The sequence below is a fragment of the Chiloscyllium plagiosum genome, unplaced genomic scaffold (genome assembly GCF_037043375.1).
Source record: "Chiloscyllium plagiosum isolate Xiang-an unplaced genomic scaffold, Cpla_swu_hap1 HiC_scaffold_10, whole genome shotgun sequence".
Classification (NCBI taxonomy): domain Eukaryota; kingdom Metazoa; phylum Chordata; class Chondrichthyes; order Orectolobiformes; family Hemiscylliidae; genus Chiloscyllium; species Chiloscyllium plagiosum.
Window position 1 is genome coordinate 24,488,118 of NW_028270148.1, and position 17,863 is coordinate 24,505,980.

The 17,863-nt window shown below is 38.5% G+C and overlaps 1 protein-coding gene across 5 annotated transcripts in view; it reads right to left on the reverse strand.

Annotated features, from left to right (window-relative positions):
* The window catches only part of birc6 (baculoviral IAP repeat containing 6), a 256,819-nt gene that overhangs the window by 171,016 nt on the left and 67,940 nt on the right, over nucleotides 1-17,863 (reverse strand). For all 5 annotated transcript variants that reach the window (XM_043695518.2, XM_043695521.2, XM_043695519.2 and 2 more), the window contains exons 19-26: nucleotides 17,355-17,486; nucleotides 15,204-15,301; nucleotides 13,440-13,587; nucleotides 8,143-8,276; nucleotides 6,290-6,424; nucleotides 2,984-3,171; nucleotides 2,317-2,634; nucleotides 663-762 (exon numbers count right to left, since the gene is read on the reverse strand). In XM_043695518.2, the coding sequence (XP_043551453.2) occupies nucleotides 663-762; nucleotides 2,317-2,634; nucleotides 2,984-3,171; nucleotides 6,290-6,424; nucleotides 8,143-8,276; nucleotides 13,440-13,587; nucleotides 15,204-15,301; nucleotides 17,355-17,486 (1,253 nt within the window). The remainder of the gene's footprint in view (nucleotides 1-662; nucleotides 763-2,316; nucleotides 2,635-2,983; nucleotides 3,172-6,289; nucleotides 6,425-8,142; nucleotides 8,277-13,439; nucleotides 13,588-15,203; nucleotides 15,302-17,354; nucleotides 17,487-17,863) is intronic.

Consider the following 17,863-nt stretch of genomic DNA (forward strand, 5'->3'; position numbering starts at 1 on the left):
ATATGCAGACAAGCAGATTTAATTATCAGTATGAATGCAATTAATATTGGTTGAACGCGTGACAAGATTTTGTAGCCAACTAAAGCACCTTGGAAATGTGCAGAATAGCCAATTAAAGTTGCATTGTTATTAGAATTACTCCGCTTGTTTTCATATCTTTTCCCAGTGCTCTTCCTTCTTTCATCAAAATACCCTACAATCTGAAAAGTGGATATAATTTAACGTTTCTAAGAAGGGAGCAGGAATTCAACTGCTAATGATAGCAAATACTTCTGCTGCACGTAATTCCAAAGTCCAATAATAGATTTCAACCAAAGCAGAGCATGACAGTCAATCTTGTTATCCCCAGCTAGACAGGAAATAAATCAGTCAGAATTCATGTTTCTAACAATCAGCTTGGAATTTCTGTTGGAAAGGAATGCTAATACGCATCAGGTAAGAATGCATCACCTGAGGCACTTCAGAATCAAACCGCCTGCCTAAATTGTCCATTTTACTTTCATGAAAATGGCCATTTTGGTGAAGCTACAAGATAACAGACATTTGGGAAAAAAAAGGAGTAAATGCATACCAGGAAGAAGAAAACTGCTCATAAAAAAAAGAATGTTTTATACAGCTCCAAACTACTGCAATATTACAATTATAATAAAAGGTTTATGTACCAGAGTGCATTCGTTCAATGATAATAGACTGATGTGGTGGAGGCTGAAGTAGGTGAGAAGCATGGGAAATTGCTAGAGCTAGACCAGTTCCCAGAGGACTCTAAAAATAAAAAAAACACATTAACATCCAAAAATTAATAATTAAATAAAACATTATATGAAAAATACAGCCACTTGAGCTTCATTTACAAAGTCAACATACAAACCCCAAATATATTTCTGTCAGCAAAAAGGTCAACTGAAACAAAAGTGAATCATGCCTACCCATTGAGTAGTATTATTTCATGCATTATGCATCAAACAAAGAATTATGCACAACGTGCAAATTACAATTCCCAAATTATTAACCTTTTATTGACTGCAAAGTGACACAAACATTGCACATAGCACTTCCACACTGCTCGAAAACTATCACAAAAGAAAGTTATTTTTCTACATTAGTCAACCCAAAATTAACACAGCACTCTAATTGAGGCCTGATCATGCAATGTATCAATGTTCTCTTTAACTCATCACTCTATATCCCTACTTATAAAACCCAAAATACTCTTGGCCTTTTCAAATTACATATTTTCACTGAATTATTAATTGAAACTCCTTCAGGATTCAAAAAAAGGGGACAATTAGCTCCAATTTTTTAACATGTGATTCAGGTCAATGCCATCAGCTCGGATCCAATTCCCATCCTACCAAGGTAAACGTAGGACCAGTCTCCCCGCCCTGCCCTCAAAATGCAACATCAAACCATCACTAACAAAAACTACCAAGAGAAACAGCTCAGGCTTCGGCATAGCAGGCAATGAACTGAAGTCACACCTCTGGGCAGACCACATATGAAAGGAAAAATGTATTTAAACTCCTAAAACTCATTCAGTATCTTACTGATAAATTTATATTTGTAGGCAACAGCTGGATTTCTGCTAAATGTATAATAGAAAATATGTGACTGTACTAGAGAGAGTACAAAGAATTTTACAAGAATATTGTCTGGACAAGAAAATTTTACTTCTGAAGAAAGATTCAATCAACTAGGGTCTGTGGAAAGAAGAGGCTGAAAGCTTGCCAGGTGGAAACGTACAAAATCATAAGGAATTCCATCCAGTCGCTAAGAAAGCTCTATTCCTTGTGGATGAGGGCTAGTGGGATTAGACTCTATGACTACTTGACAGCTGGCACACACAATGGACAAGATAGTCTGTTAATATAAATTTCTCTAGTTTCCAATTTTTCTTCTAAAATCCTGTTATCCTGTTCTCCCTGCATCCAAATACAAATTTAAATCATCAACATGAACAAAGTGGGTCTGGCACTGCCCACAGATTTATATCATTTGCTATTATTCTCCATCTGAAGTTAATATCTGCTAATGCTAATTATTTGTTTCTCACCCAACAATTTCTATCTATGATGCTGCATTTCCACAAAGTGATTGTTACAAGATTCTTGTAAATCATCCTGAAATGCCTTGCAAAAACCAATGTTGAACCTAATCAGTGAGTTAATTCAGCTAATTGCAAAAGGCAGTCAGTTTTTAAAAAAGGTTAATTGCAATTGTGCGCAATTGATGTTTAACAGATTCTAAAAACCTACATATATTTAAATATGCACAGGAATTTGAAAAATATGTACATTAGTGGGATATTCCCAAACATACCGCTTTGGTCTTGTTGGTATTTTTTGAATGAATGGCCACAGTAACAGGATGAGGATCAATAACTGAGCCAGGAAAGAGCTGTGCTAACTCTGCACTGATTGCTGCAGAAACTGCCTCATTGGGTGGTGTTAATGGCGGAGTCATGAACAATGGCGTTGTTTTGGGAGTGGGTGGAATGACATCAGCAGGGTGTATAAAAAAGCCAGGTGCTGTGGAGGCACTAGAAGGCACAGAGTTGTGAACAGGTCCGACTCCAGGTGCTGACGCTGCTACTGCTGCTGCCGTAGTCTGATGCAACTTGGCTTCCAGCTTGGCCTTCTGTTATATTTAAGAAAAAGAGTAATTCATTAACCTACCTTATTGCATTGGGTTGTCAATTACAAGTTAGTAAAAAAAACACAAAAAAATGAGATTTTGTTTTTCGAGTCTGAGCTTGTGAGAAGAAACTACCCCATTTACCATCTATATTCACACTAGGTTTGTCCATGATCAACAGTAACATAAAAATACTCATTTCATTTGTGCATCAGAATGCTGCTAAACATTTTGCTGATTATGAAGAATAAAAGGTAACATACTTCAATTTACAAGCATACAGCAAAACTGTGGCCAAAATTTAATAATGGCTTCTAAAAGCAACAAATAGAATTAAATTAGCACCACTCACCTGTTGCTGAAGTTTTAGCAACTGTTGTTGTTTCTCCTGCAGAACCTGTAGCTGTTGCTCTGCTGAGGCCATTGCATGGGAAAGGGACTGAAGGGCTACTTGAGCTGCTGAACTCAGGGCTGTTGAGGCCTCTCCTACTGTGCCAGTTGTAAGTCCACCCACTGCTGTTGTAAGCCCAAAGCCAGTCACTAAACAACAGGAAAGCAGAAACATTTGCAGTTTTTAAAAATAATTTATATTTTGATTTGAAAGAAAAATGTTTCAGAAGGGGAATTATACCAGATTCCAAATGATAATCCTATGTCTCTCTATAGGTGGTGCCTGACCTGCTGAGTTTCTCCAATGTTCGATGTTTGTTTTAGGCTGCTGCTTAAATGATCTGCTGGCAACAATGAGGATACTGGGGTCCACTACATGTCTTCTTTGCCATTGAACATTAAAAAAAAATGAATCCAACTGCATGGTCACTTATCTCAACAGTGACTATTTACATCCACATTTGTTTTGGGACATTAATTTAATTAGTGGATGAGACTGAGGATGGTCATACTATAGGCCCCCTCCAATAGTCAGTGGAAAACTAAGGAGCAAATATGGAGGAAGACCTCATATCTAAGAATAATAGGGTTGCATAGCTGGGGCTTTTTAACTTTCCAACAATAGACTGGGACTGGCATAGTGTTAAGGGCTTGAATTGGGAGGAATTTGTAAAGTGCGTTCATTAAAATTTTCTTCATCAGTATGTAAATATACCTATGTGAAAAGGAGCAAAACTCTTCTCTTGGGAAATAAGGTAGGGCAAGTAAATGAGGTGTTACAGGGGTGCACTCTGGGATCAGTGACCATAATTCTATTAGTTATGAAAAAGGATAGGCCTTGTATAAAAGTTCAAGTTTAAATTCAGAGCACAACCAACTTTGACATGAGACATGAACTTTGAAAAGTTGATTGGGATAGGCTATTCGCAGATAAAGGGAGACAGCCAAATGGGAGGTTTTCAAAAGTGAGATAATGAAGAGTTCAGAGACAGCATGTTCCTGTTCGAGTGAAGAGCAAGGCTGTTGAAGTAGAAACATTGGATATCTAGAGATGTTGAGGTTCTGGTCAAAGACAAGGAGGCAATGAGCTGCCAGAGGAAGTGGTGGAGGCTGATACATTTACAACATTTAAAAGGCACTGACGGGTACATGAACAAGAAAGGTTTAGAGGATTATGGGCCAAATGCTGGCAAATGAGACTAGATGAATTTAGGTTGTCTGGTCGGCATGGACAAGTTGCATGAGAGGGTCTGTTTCCCTGCTGTACATCTCTATTACTCACGTATAGACAGCTGGGATCAAGTGAATCCCTTAAGGAGTAGGGGCATATTTAAGGGGAAAATCAGGAAGGCAAAAAGGGGATATGAGATAGCTTTGGAGATAAGGGTTAAGGAGAATCATAAGCGATTCTACAAGTGCATTAAGGACAAAACAGAAACTAGGGGGAGAACAAGGCTCCTTAAAAAATCGACAAGGCATTTACGTTGGAATCACATGGGATAGGTGAGTTACTAAACAAATATTTCACATTAGTATTTACTGTGGAGAAAGACATGGAAGGTAGGAAACTTGGGGCAAATATTCATTTCTTGAAAACAGTCCACATTATAGAGGTGGTGGTGCTGGACATCTTAAAATGCATAAAGCTAGATGAATCGCTGGGACTTGATCAAGTGTATCCCAGGACATGATGGAAAGCTAGGGAAAAAAGTTGCAGGGCACGTGGCAGAGATGTTCACATCATTCACAGCCACAGTGAGGTGCTGGAGGATGGCTAATGTTGTGTCTTTATTTAGCAAAGGCTGCAAGGAAAAGCCAGGGAACTACAGAGTGGCGAGTCTGATGCCAATGGTGGGTAAGTTGCTGGAGCAGATTCTGAGAGACAGGATTTACATTTGAAGAGGTAAGAACTGTTTAGGGATAGTCAGAGTGGCTTTCTGCATGGGAAATTGCGTCTCAAACTTAATTGAGTTTTTTGAGGATCCAACCAAGAGGATAGAGTACAGACCTGCAGACCTTATCTGCATGGACTTTAGCAAGGTCTTCATCAAGATTCCAAATGATAGATTAGTTAGTAAATTAGATCACATGGAATCTAGGGAGAGCTTGCAAATTGGATACAAAATTGGCTTGACAGTAGGAGATAGAGGATGGTGGGAGAGGATTCCACAGGGATCAGTGCTGGGGGTCCACTTTGCTCAACATTTGTATAAATTATTTGAATGAGAATATCGGAAGCATGTTTGTAAGTTTGCAGATGACACCAAAATTGATGGCATGGTAGACAGAGAAGGATCCAGCCAAGAGTCATTGATCAGCTGGGTCATTGAGCCGAGATAAATGCAAGGTATTGCATTTTGGTAAGACAATCAGGGTAGGACTTACACAGTTAATGGTAGGGCTCTGGGCAGCATGTCAAACAGAGACCTCGGGGCACAGGTACATAGTTCCTTGAAAGTGGCATCACAGGTAGACAGGGTGGTGAAGACGGCATTTGGTTTCATTGGTCAGATTTCAGGACAGGAGTTAGGACATTATGTTGCAGATGTACAGGACATTGGTGAGACCACTTTTGGAGTACTGCATATAGTTCTGGTTACCCTGCTATAGGAAGGATGTTATTAAATTGTAAAGGGTGCAGATAAGATTTACGAGAACATTACTGGGTCTGGAAAGTTTGAGTTATAAGGAGAGACTGGATAGGCTGGGATTTATTTTTCCCTGGAGTGCAGGAGATTGAGGGGTGACCTTATAGAGGTTTATAAAATCCTGAGACATGGATAAGGTGAATACCAAAGCGCTTTTCCCCAAGATAGAAGACTTCAAAATTATAGGACGTAAGTTTAAAAGTGTGAAGGGAAAGATTTAAAAGGGACCTGAGGGGCAACCTTTTTATAGAGGATGATGCATGAATGGAATGAGCTGCCAGAGGAAGTGCAGAGGCAAGTATAGTTACAACATTTAAAAGACATTTGGACAGGTACACGAATAGGAAAGGTTTAGAGGGATATGGGCCAAATGCAGGCAATGGGACTAGTTTGGCTTGGGAAACCTATGAGGCATGGACAAGTTGAACCAATGGGTCTGCTTCTGTGCTATATGACTATGCTCCTTGGGAAAATAAGAGTTAGCAATTTCACATGCCTTTTGGCAATTTCCATTTGGCAGCATGGGGAGGTTAACCCAGGACATTTGGTCACATGGAATAGGTGGCCAGGTTCCATAGAAATGAGCATCTCTATTCATCACTTAGTATTTCACAACCTACTTGCATCATCTCTCTCCACTCTTGTGCCATCACTTGTTGAAATGCAACTGAAGTGCAGAGGTTCCACTTCCAAGAGTCCAGTCAGAGCTGTGAAACTGCCCTCTGCTGCAGCACAATTGCTCATCTTTCCATTCCCTGCAGAAGAGTCAATACTTACAATTAGGTGTTTGCCTTACATTTGATAACATATAGAAGCAGAAAACAAAAATCAAATCAGAGAGTTAAAAAAGGTGCAACACCAGTTAATAAACATTCAAAACCAGGCTATCTAATTTGACGAGAAAGTTTTACAGAATGAAATGAAAGATCTAGCTTCAAGAAGAAAAACTGACATTTTCATTAATCAAATACTTTCAGACAATGGAATCAAAGTTATTGGAATTTTTACCTCTACAAAATAAGGGTCAAATTGTAAGTATATTGAAATGGATATTTCAATACAAAGTTGCCTGAATATAGCAGAACTTAGTGGCACTAAGTCAGTAAACTTTAACCACATTTTGAATCTATATACAGATAATTTGATCGTTTAAAATTACTGAATTTATGTTTCCTATCCACAAAATTATCTTAATGTGTGATTTGATGTGTGGTTCTCTTGGTACTTTGAACAACATTGATATGACTTAAGGAAAATGATGTTGATTGATGTTGTACAACTAAGAATATTGCAAATTATGGAAAGATATTACAAAACTCTAGATTCTGTAAAGTACTGGGGATGTGGATGTCACGAAATCTGCTCTGTTGGTACACCAGCTATTTCTTACATATCATGCAACTTCAACTTGAGGATTCACAATTTGCACAAGGCTGGCTTTGAAAAGGAAGGGGAATGAAAAATCCACATAATTCAAAAACTCTATTCTGATCTCAGCCAGCAAGCCTGCATCACAGATTAACTGGCATACATGCTTCTGGAACAACAGGGTAATAACTACTCAAGTAATATAAGAAAGTTCACCTCAATACTGCAGTGCTGCCATACTTGCCTGCATTACGCAAGCAGCAATAGTATCATATAAACATAACAATAAAATACAGAAGTGCAAAATAAAACTTAAGTTCGCAGGTTGTACCGCAACAAAAAAATGCTTTTGCAAGTTTTGTTTGAACTACCAACATAGTAAATCTCAACAATGAAAACAAAAATTGCTGGGAAAAACTCAGCAAGTCTGGCAGCATCTTTGGTGACAAAGCAGAGTTAACGTTTCGGGTCCCAATGCTGCCAGGCCTGATGAGCTTTTCTAGCAATTTCTGGTTTTGTTTCATTTCCAGTTTTTTATTTAATAAATACAAACTTTGTGCATAATATCACTCAGAACTGTTTTGCAAAGCATGTGCATAAGAAGCTTATTTATGGCAACTGATTTGGACAGCAAATGCATTTGCATCGATTATATCCAATTCTTCATTGAATAAAGACAGGACAGTCTCATTCTTTCTGGCCCTCACAGAATGGGGGGACCATCATAGTCGGGGAAAGCCTCCATAGTCCAGCTGATATTTAGCTTCCTATCAATTTCACATGTGAGCAATCTTAATCGAATAAACCAAAGTTTGTATTCGGTCTCACTTCCATCAGGCAAAGCAGGTTGACAGAACAGTGTAGTGAACCAAAGCTTACCTGTACATCAATAATTCTCTCCATATGCATTTTTATATTATCAGCAAACAGGATATTATTGTGCTAAACTCTTTCCTTGAACACCACATTGAACAAATTATCAGCATTATCCACATTAAAATTTAAAAGTGATTAGGGAAATGACGAATCAGCACAATTCAGTTCAAGCATTTACAGTAAATTCAAATTTACTAGCTTCAGCAGACATCATCATTTGAACTCTTACCTGATAGTACATCAGAGAGATCTATTTCATCAGATTGTACACACGAGCTGCTATTACAGGCATTTTTGCAGGATGAACCACCCATTTCTAAATCGAACAGAACTGGATCAAAGGGTGAGCTGTACAAACCATATCTGAAAATTTGGGAAAAGTATGAGTGCCAAACATGAAAAACTAGGAAGAAAATAATGAAAACAGAAATATCTGCCAAAAATCAGTGACTAAAAAACAAATTGCTGGAAAAAAAATTGTTGCTGAAGCTGGTCATCTTGCACTAATCAGGACAGAATCACAAGAATATCAGGGCAAAAAAAAGATGGAATTCTGAATCATCCATGGTTCCCCTCGCTAATTGTTAACCAGTGGCTGCTGTTTTTAAGTGTTAATAAAAAGACAGTGACATAGGCTTTGTCTCTCACATGGCATTCTGACAAAGTTTGGGGACTCGATCAGCCATAATCTACTAAATAGTGTAATAAGCTAAATAAGCTATATGGTCATTCCTCCAATTCCTTCTGATCTTATATTCCCATTGTTCAATACCTGGAACTGTCTATAAAGTATGAAGGAAATACTAGAGAACCATCGATTGTCCATGAACCTACCTTGTAGACAAAAAATCACTACAACAGGAAAAAATTGAAGAGGAGAAAACTGGCTAAACAAATCTCCCATCAATTGTTCAACTTGAGCCTGACATCTGCAGTGGGCAAGTTGTTGGAGGGTATCCTGAGGGACAGGATGTACATGTATTTGGAAAGGCAAGGACTGATTAAGGATAGTCAACATGGCTTTGTGCATGGGAAATCATGTCTCACAAACTTGATTGAGTTTTTGAACAAGTAACAAAGAGGATTGATGAGGGCAGAGCGGTAGACATGATCTATATGGACTTTAGTAAAGCGTTCAACAAGGTTCCCCAGGGGAGACTGGTGAGCAAGATTAGATCTCACGGAATACAGGGAGAACTAGCTATTTGGATACAGTCTCAAAGGTAGAAGACAGAGAGTGGTGGTGGAGGGTTGTTTTTCAGACTGGAGGCCTGTGACCAGTGAAATGCCACAAGGATCGGTGCTGGGTCGACTACTTTTCACAATTTATATAAATGATTTGGATATGGGCATAAGAGGTATAGTTAGTCAGTTTGCAGATGACACCAAAAATTGGAGGTGTAGTGGACAGTGAAGAAGGTTACCTCAGATTACAATGAGCTCTTGATCAGATGGACCAATGGGCTGAGGAGTGGCAGATGGAGTTTAATTTAGATAAATGCGAGGCCCTGTATTTTGGGAAAGCAAATCTTAGCAAGACTTATACACTTAAATGGTAAGGTCCTAGCGAGTGTTGCTGAACAAAGAGACCTTGGAGTGCAGGTTCAGAGCTCCTTGAAAGCAGAGTCGCAGGTAGATAGGATAGGTAAAGGCAGTATTTGGGATGCTTTCTTTTATTGGTCAGAGTATTGAGTACAGGAGTTGGGAGGTCAACTTCCAGCTGTACAGGACATTAGTTAGGCCACCTTTGGAATATTGCATGCAATTCTAGACTCCTTGCTATCAGATGATTGTTGTGAAACTTGAAGGGGGTTCAGAAAAGATTTACAAGGATGTTGCCAGGATTGGAGGATTTGAGCCAGAGCGAGAGGTTGGATATTCGGGGGCTATTTTCCCTGGAGCTGAGGGGTGACCATATAGAGGTTTACAAAATCTTGAGGGGCGTGGACAGGATAAATAGACCCTGGGGTGGGGGAGTCCAGAACTAGAGGGCATAGGTTTCGGGTGAGAGGAACTCAGGGGCAACATTTTCACACAGAGGGTGGTGCATGTATGGAATGAGCTGCCAGAGGAAGTAGTGGAAGCCAGTATAATTGCAACATTTAAAAGGCAGCTGGATCGATATATGAATAGAAAGGGTTTGGAGGGATATGGGCCAGGTGCTGGCAAATGGGATTAGATTAGGTTGGGATATCTGGTCGGCATGGACTAGTTGGACCAAAGGGTCTGTTTCCGTGCTGTACATCTCAATGATTCTATAACATTTACAATAACAATATGATGCATTAGCATTGGAATATATGAAAGACAAAAACAATGGCATTTTATCAAGACACAGACAAGTTGAGTTTGCCAACAGCTTGGAGAAAATACAAGATGCTGAACTGCTCATGTTGTGTGAGTGTGGTTCACATCTTAAATGTTAATCTCCATTAAACCTGGTCAATCATTGACGACGCTCTATGGATTGCCAACTTGACATACTGGAGTAGCTTGCACACTGTGATGACCTGTTAGGAGATCCTTGCTCATGCCTTCTCGGAAAGGAACAGCTGATAGAACAAAGAAGGGAATATGCCTTCTATTAGAAAGGCAAGGCTGACAGCAATCTTTGATTTCAAGATTTGTTTTTTGCCATCCGGATCTTGGATGCACTGCCAGAAATACACAATTGTATAAATGAAATGCTCATGACACTTCTGTTCAGCTGCAATCAATATGCCAATCATCAATGATTATATCCTGTCACTACGAGGATAAAGATATTAAGGAAAATTTCTACTCTAACCTTCGTAGCATTCATTGCCACTCCAAAGTAAAGATCATCCTTATGGTGGACCTTAATGCCAGTGTTGACAGGACACCAATGTCTGGAGAGATATCCACTGAGAAAAATAGCATGACAAAAACCAAGTGGTGCCTTCAGCATGGCCTCATTATAACAAAAGTAGTCTTCCGCCAGAAGGACAAATGCAAAACTATATAGAGATAATCTGCATCAAAGCTTTGACAACTACTGATTTATGTCTTTGTTCCAGTCAACAATCTAAGGGATACTGGTTTCATTTCAACCAGGCAGGGAACTCATACCTGCTGGGCAAAGCATTAGTTTGTTCAACTGGCACTGGAACTCCACCTAACACAAAGGAATTTCAAGAACCAAAGATCTAAGAGAAAGATGACCAACAACTCAATCCTAAAATAACCTGACCGAGAAAGGAATTCCCAAAGCAGCTTACAGCCAATCCAAAAAAACCTCACACACCTGCCTTACTTCAGAAGTGGAATCAACCATACTAGAGACCAGTGTGCAACTCACCGTGCTTGAGCACTGTCATCACCAGGACTAGTTCAATGAAAATAACATAGAAATATGCAAAGTCCAAGAACTCAAGAAACCTTCATTGCCTAATGGAGCAACATAAATTGAATCAAGGCGTAACATTCCAATAACTCAAGATTTACACCCAAAGACAGATCTGGAAGATAAGAGGCCAGTAGTTGGAAGAGAAAACCTAATAGAAGTAGCAGTATGCCAATCGTCAAGATACGCCTTTTCAAAGCCATTAAGCAATCATGATCAAATGGATGTTATACTCTTGACTCTTAGGATACCAGCCCTTAAATGTTGCCAAAACAAAGCTTAAACTAACCCAGACCTGACCAGTCAAATATGCCACCTCCCACATACACTGATGCAGAGACAAAGCAGTAGATCACTTTCCATATCTTGGCAGCCATTTCTGAAAAGCCCATCAGCAATGAGATCATTCAATATCACATCAGCTGCACCAGTTCAGCTTTCTACAATCTATGGCAACAAGTGTTTGAGAACAAAAATATCTGCAAGTCAGCATAAGTCCTAGTGTACAGAACAGCTGTTGTCACCACACTGCTGTACTGCAGTCAAACTTTGACTGTATAGCAACAACATAGGAATGCCACCAGCAATGCCTACACGTCAGACTCTCGATGTAACAGGTGGACTATTGAACAAATTCAGGCAAAACTCCTGCAAAGCTGACCACGACAAATCTAACAGTCCAGACGGCTATAAAGCCTCACCCACCAGGTTCTGCTTTCTCAACTCTCAAAAGGCTAGCATTCCAAGACAGGAAAAAAATGATATTACAATGGCATTCTGAGGCACTCCTTCAAGTGTGGCAGCATTGAAATTGACTCGAGCAGCTTGCAACCATTGTTCAGAATGGTGAAAAGTCATCCATCGACATGCATTGTCCTTTTTGTCCAAATGACTTAACAATGAGGCAGAGTGACAACAGAGAAGTAAACCCTGTACTTCTGAAGTCCACTGCATCATGGGGCATTAAATGAAATAAATTTTAAAAATCACTTGCACACCAGTAAATCAAATAAATTTTAGGCTGTAAAATGATATTCCATATTATTCTTTACAATTGGGTTATCTTCTCAAATCAGTGCAATTGAACAGTTGCACTAGAAACCAAAACCTTCAAAATTTCTTTTACACTAAATAGATGCCACTTGTTAATTAACTTAAAAGAGCAAAAAAATGCCATGAAAAATAAGAGCTCTAAAAGAAACACAGGAGCGATAGAAAATCAACAATATATTATAGAAATAAATTTCAGGTTTGCCCAAAATCCTAAAACATATTTTAAAAAGCTTTGAAAAACATTCAGAATTTTACTTGAAAACTAGTTTCAGTTCCCCATTGCATTCTTTTTAGTATTATTTCATGGGATATCGTTCAACCATAACTGTCTGATGTGAAGGCAGCTGTGATTTGCTTTCTTGAACCACTGTATTCTCTGGTAAAACAACACCCAACTAAGGGAATGCAGGAATTTTTTCCTCAGTGGCAGCGAAGGAACAATAATGTAATTCCAAACAGAGATTGTATATAATTTAAAGCAGGGGTAGTACGCCAATCCACCAACTGCTTTTGTCCTTTGGGTGGCATAGGTCACTAATTTGGAATGTGCTGTTGAAGGGGCTTTGGTGAGATCCTGCATTGCATCTTGGGTATAGTACACAATGCCACTATGAGCTTTAATTAGCAGGATGGGATATTGATCAAGCAGGCTACTTTTTGCTGAATTGAAAACATTTCTTTGCTCTAATCAACCTGTTCGGAAATGTTATAACACACTTCTGAAGCAGGTGAGACTTGAACCTCAGCCTCCCAGTGCAGAGGTAGGAGCACTATCACCAAGCCACAAGAGGGCCTCTATTATGCTGAGCTTCGAGAATATTGTTGGAATCACATTGATCCAGGCAAGGGAAGAATTATCTTGCAATTTGCTTCCTTTGTAGTTCATTGCAGCTCAACCCTACCAAACTTAACTCTCAGACCAAAAGTTTCTACTTAACCATTTTCAGGATTAGCTTCATCCAATTCAAAATTTTAGTTTCTGTTAAGTAGCAAAAATTACAGAACTGTAAATTGTCTTGTGTCAGTAAACTTAGAGAGTTACTATTTAATGTAGAATTATCTCCAGTTTCATGACGAATTCCTTTTGCTGTTATATTATTTTCACAAACCTGGTCTGAAGTAACGCTTCAAGAGGCGTGAGCCGGTCCTGAAGCTGTTTAGACACAGCAGTGAGAAGAGATGCACAAACTGTACTGCATCCAGCCAGATCTTCATCCTTGACATAGTTCAGTAGTACAAAGTACCAGAACACAGAACCTGTTCCAATCAAAAAGAAACAAAATTACTTCCAAAGCTGGAAAACATTTTTTGTTGAAATTGAGTGTCTAATTGGAGTGAATGGAATGTTTTTGTGTTGTATATTCTATGGAATTCCACATGGTGTGGATTACTCATTTACAATCTGACCATGACAAATCTATTCAGCACTAGTGCATTTCAATCCATACTAAAAATAAAACATCCCAAATAGCAAACAGAATTGAGGGCCCCCAGACACACCACAGATTCTTAGGCTTTTGTGGCACAATGGTCATGATCTAAGCCAGAGGCTCGGGTTCAAGTCTCATCTCTGTCAAAAATGTCTCACAAAAAACATCTGTACAGGTTGATTCAAAATACTTGATCCACAGATTCTCAAGGGGTGTAACATAGCACATGGTATAAATTTAAGAATACCTTTGCTATACGTGAAACCAATTTCTGCCTTTGCCATCCACTTTCCAAACAAGAGTGCATACAGCAAGGGGAACAGAATAATGGACCATATGAAAACCTTAAATTAGTCTCAGCATGCAATTTGCTTCAAAAGTACATTTAACTTGGAATACAGAACATTAAATCAGTAAATTAAAGTGTATATCAAGCCTGTTTTAACCAAATTGCAGGCATAATTATCCAAGCCAAAAGTATTTAGAGTACTATAAGAAATTACTTGAGAGCTACAAATCCTGCCAATACCAAGGAGCTAAAGACCAAAACTGGGCTTCACACCAAACATGATAACATACATCAAAAACATATATGGTAGAATAAACAGTATTATTATGGATGTTGAAATAATTCTGCAGTGAAGCATCCTACAGATAAGCCAAGTTAACTCCATTAATCATAAAAGCTCCATATTTCGTAAAGCGAATAATTAAAATCTTACAAAAAATGTTGACATTTAGTTGTTTAGTCAGATATTAGTATTAAGGAAGGGAAGAGGTTTATGAATATTACTTAAAGACATTAAAGATATCCATTAGTCATCTCAAAGGATTAAAAGATTACTCCATTGTACATAACAAGCCCTTCCAAATCCTACCCAAGTGGCATGAATACCTGGCCTTTAATTAAAGCTCTTAAGATATTTGATGCTTCCCCTTCTACCCAACGAAGACAGCATCATATGCAGAAAACTGGGTGATGGTGATAAGGGCAATTATACAGCACAAAATAACACTGATATTTCTTGGCTCCAACAGGGCACTCCAAATAATCCCCACATAGAGAAAACAAAGTTAGCATGAAAATCAAACCACAGAAGAGGTTATTATAGCATTATACTGTGCTGCATTCAGGTACTGCACAAAATACACTTAACACTTCCATAGAAAGATCTGTACAAGATGGTGAAGATCTGTACAAAAACTATACTCTTTGATGGGTGAGGAAAACAAATTTGGATAACACTCCACAAGCTTTTTATAGCAAGTAGCAGCAAACGTAGCAGAGGGAATGCAAGAGTTACTTTACATCATATGTATAAGCAGAACTTAAATTGTAATTAATGGAATTGTAAAATAAATCTATTGAGTGCAAAAGCAAGCTATATTTTTCATATAGAACTAGCTTGATATCATTATCAGATGAAATAGAATTTAACCTACCACCAGTTGCTGCTGCAGGTAAGTAAGGCAAATTATCAAGTAAAGCTTTCAATAGAGCTCCTCCAAATCCCATTTGGCTTGGATCTGTTTTCCCATTACTAAAAAAGATGGAGAAAAAGTTTATTCTAAATTTAGTTTTGAAGGAAAAAGCATGGCAATAATAGATCCAACTTAAAAATGAGAGCAAAGAATTAATAATACAAAATACTAGAATAGCAGAGGAGTTGAATTGGTACTTTGTGCCTGTCTTCACTACGGAAGGCACACAACATACGTGAATACTTGAAAATTGAGGGGTGAAATGAACAGAGGGGAAAAGATACTGAGAAAACTATTAGAGCTAAAGGTTGACAAGACCCATAAGCTTAGTGGTTTCATCCTCAAGTCTTAATAAAAAGTGGGTTCAGAGACAGTAGATGCATTAGCTGTGATCTTTTAAAATTCACTGAACTCTGCACAGGCTCCAGTAGATTGAAATATTGCACATATAACATTTTAGACAAGAAAGGAGGGAAATAGAAAGCAAGAAACTCACGGCCTACTAGCCTATAGAATGCATTATTTAAGAAGGGAAGAGCAGAATATTTAGGAAAACACAAGTCAGACAGAGCCAATATGGTTTTATGAAAGAAAAATCACGTTTGAATAATTTATTAAGAAAAATTGAGGAAGTAACTAGCAACGTGGATAAATCTGTAGATGTGCTTTCTTGGATTTATTCAAAAGGTATTCAAATCAGGGACCACATCAAAGGTTACACAAAATAAGATGTGGAGGTCACCCAACACCAGATTATAGTCCAACAGGTTTATTTGGAAGTACTAGCTTTTGGAGCACTGCTCCTTCATAAAGTAGCTGTGCAAGCTAGTACTTCCAAGTAAACCTGTTGGACTATAACCTGGTTTTGTGTGATCTTTAACTGTGTCCACAAATTAAGAGCTCATGCAGTTATTAGTACCATATTAATGTAGATAGATGATTGCTTTCTGTGAGCTAACCAGACAGTAAGAATAAATGGGTCATTTTCAGATCTGCAAGGTGTTACCAGCAGAGTGTCACAGGGATCAGTGCAGGGGCTTCAATTACAAATCATGTGAATGGCTTGGATGAACTGACTGAATAAATGATAGCTAAAGCTGATGACACAAAGATAAGTAGAAAAGTTTTGAAACAGGACTTAAGGAGCGTGCAAAGGGATATGGGTAGGTTAAGTGGGTGGACAAAGGTATGGCAGATGGGAGTACAATGTGGAAAAATGTGAACTTGTCCACTTTGGCAGGAAGAATAGAAAAACATATGTTATCTGAATGGAAAGAGGCTGCAGAACTCTCCAGTACAAAGGGTTAGGAGTGACCTGATACATGAATCATAGTAAATTAGTATGCAGGTACAGCAAGCAATTAGGCAGGCAAATAGAATGTTGGCATTTACATTAAGAGGGATTGAGTACAAAAATACAAAAATGATAATGCAGCTCTACAAGGTCTTATTTAGACCCCATCTGGAAATCTTTGCAGAGTTGTAACTTTATTGCACAAGGATACCTTCGCTCTGGAAGCAGTCCAGTCCAGAAAAGGTTCAATCAACTCATTCCTGGATTGAAGGTATTATCTATGAAGAAAGGTGGACAGTTTGGGCTTGATCAACTTGAAATTTAAAAGAATGACAGGAGTTCTTACTGAAGTATATTAGATTCTGAGGGGACTTGACAGGGAGGGTGCCTGGTGCAGAAGTCTAGAACTAAGGACACAGTTTAAAAATTAGAGCTCTCCCATGCAAAACAGATAAGGAAGATTCTTCTCAAAAGAACGTAGTTTGAAATTTTCTTCGGCAAAAAAGCAGCACAATATTCAAGGCTGAGTTGGGTAGATTTGTTATTGGTAGTGTGTTTTCAAAGATTTATGAATTATGTAAGATATCACATTCTTTGCAGTGTGAAAGTGGAATTGAGGCCGCAAGTCAAAGCAACCCAACCACGATTATATCAAATGGCAGAGAAAACTTGATGGGCTGAATGGCCTTCTCCTGTTCCTCATTCTTGTTATGTTCAGTTATTAACAATAAATTAACAATAATTAATAATAAACTAGCCAGTTATTGCAATGTTAAGTCTTATTTTTTTTCAAAAAATATTCTAAAATATTTTCTCACCTTATGCAAAGCGCAAGGAACCGAGCACATTTGTGAGCTATGCTTCGACCAGCTTCAAAGAAGCAAACTCGCACAATGCTGGAGAGTCGTTTCTTGGTTTTTGTGTGCAGACTTTCTTTCCCATCTTTGAAACTGCAATTGGACAATTCATCGAACACAGACACAACCATGGATCATAACATCTAATGTTATTAGTTTCTACTTGCAAAACAACAGTGATGGACTCAAACTGTCAGAAAGGATCATGAACTAAATAGTATAACTGTGTAAGAGACCACATTTCTTTTTAGGAAAATGAGCTGAAAATGAGAAAGATGGACATTGCTTCAAAAAGGGGAGAACACAGGGTTGGTTTCCAGCTTTGGAAACGCAAGTGAAGCTAACTGGAATGTATGAAATAAAAAGTTACTGCTTGGAACCACTGTCGAAACAAGCAGGTGAGGCAATTGCACACAGGAGAGCGTGTGCATGAAAGGGAGAGAGAGCACAGATGCAAGTAGAAGAGTGTG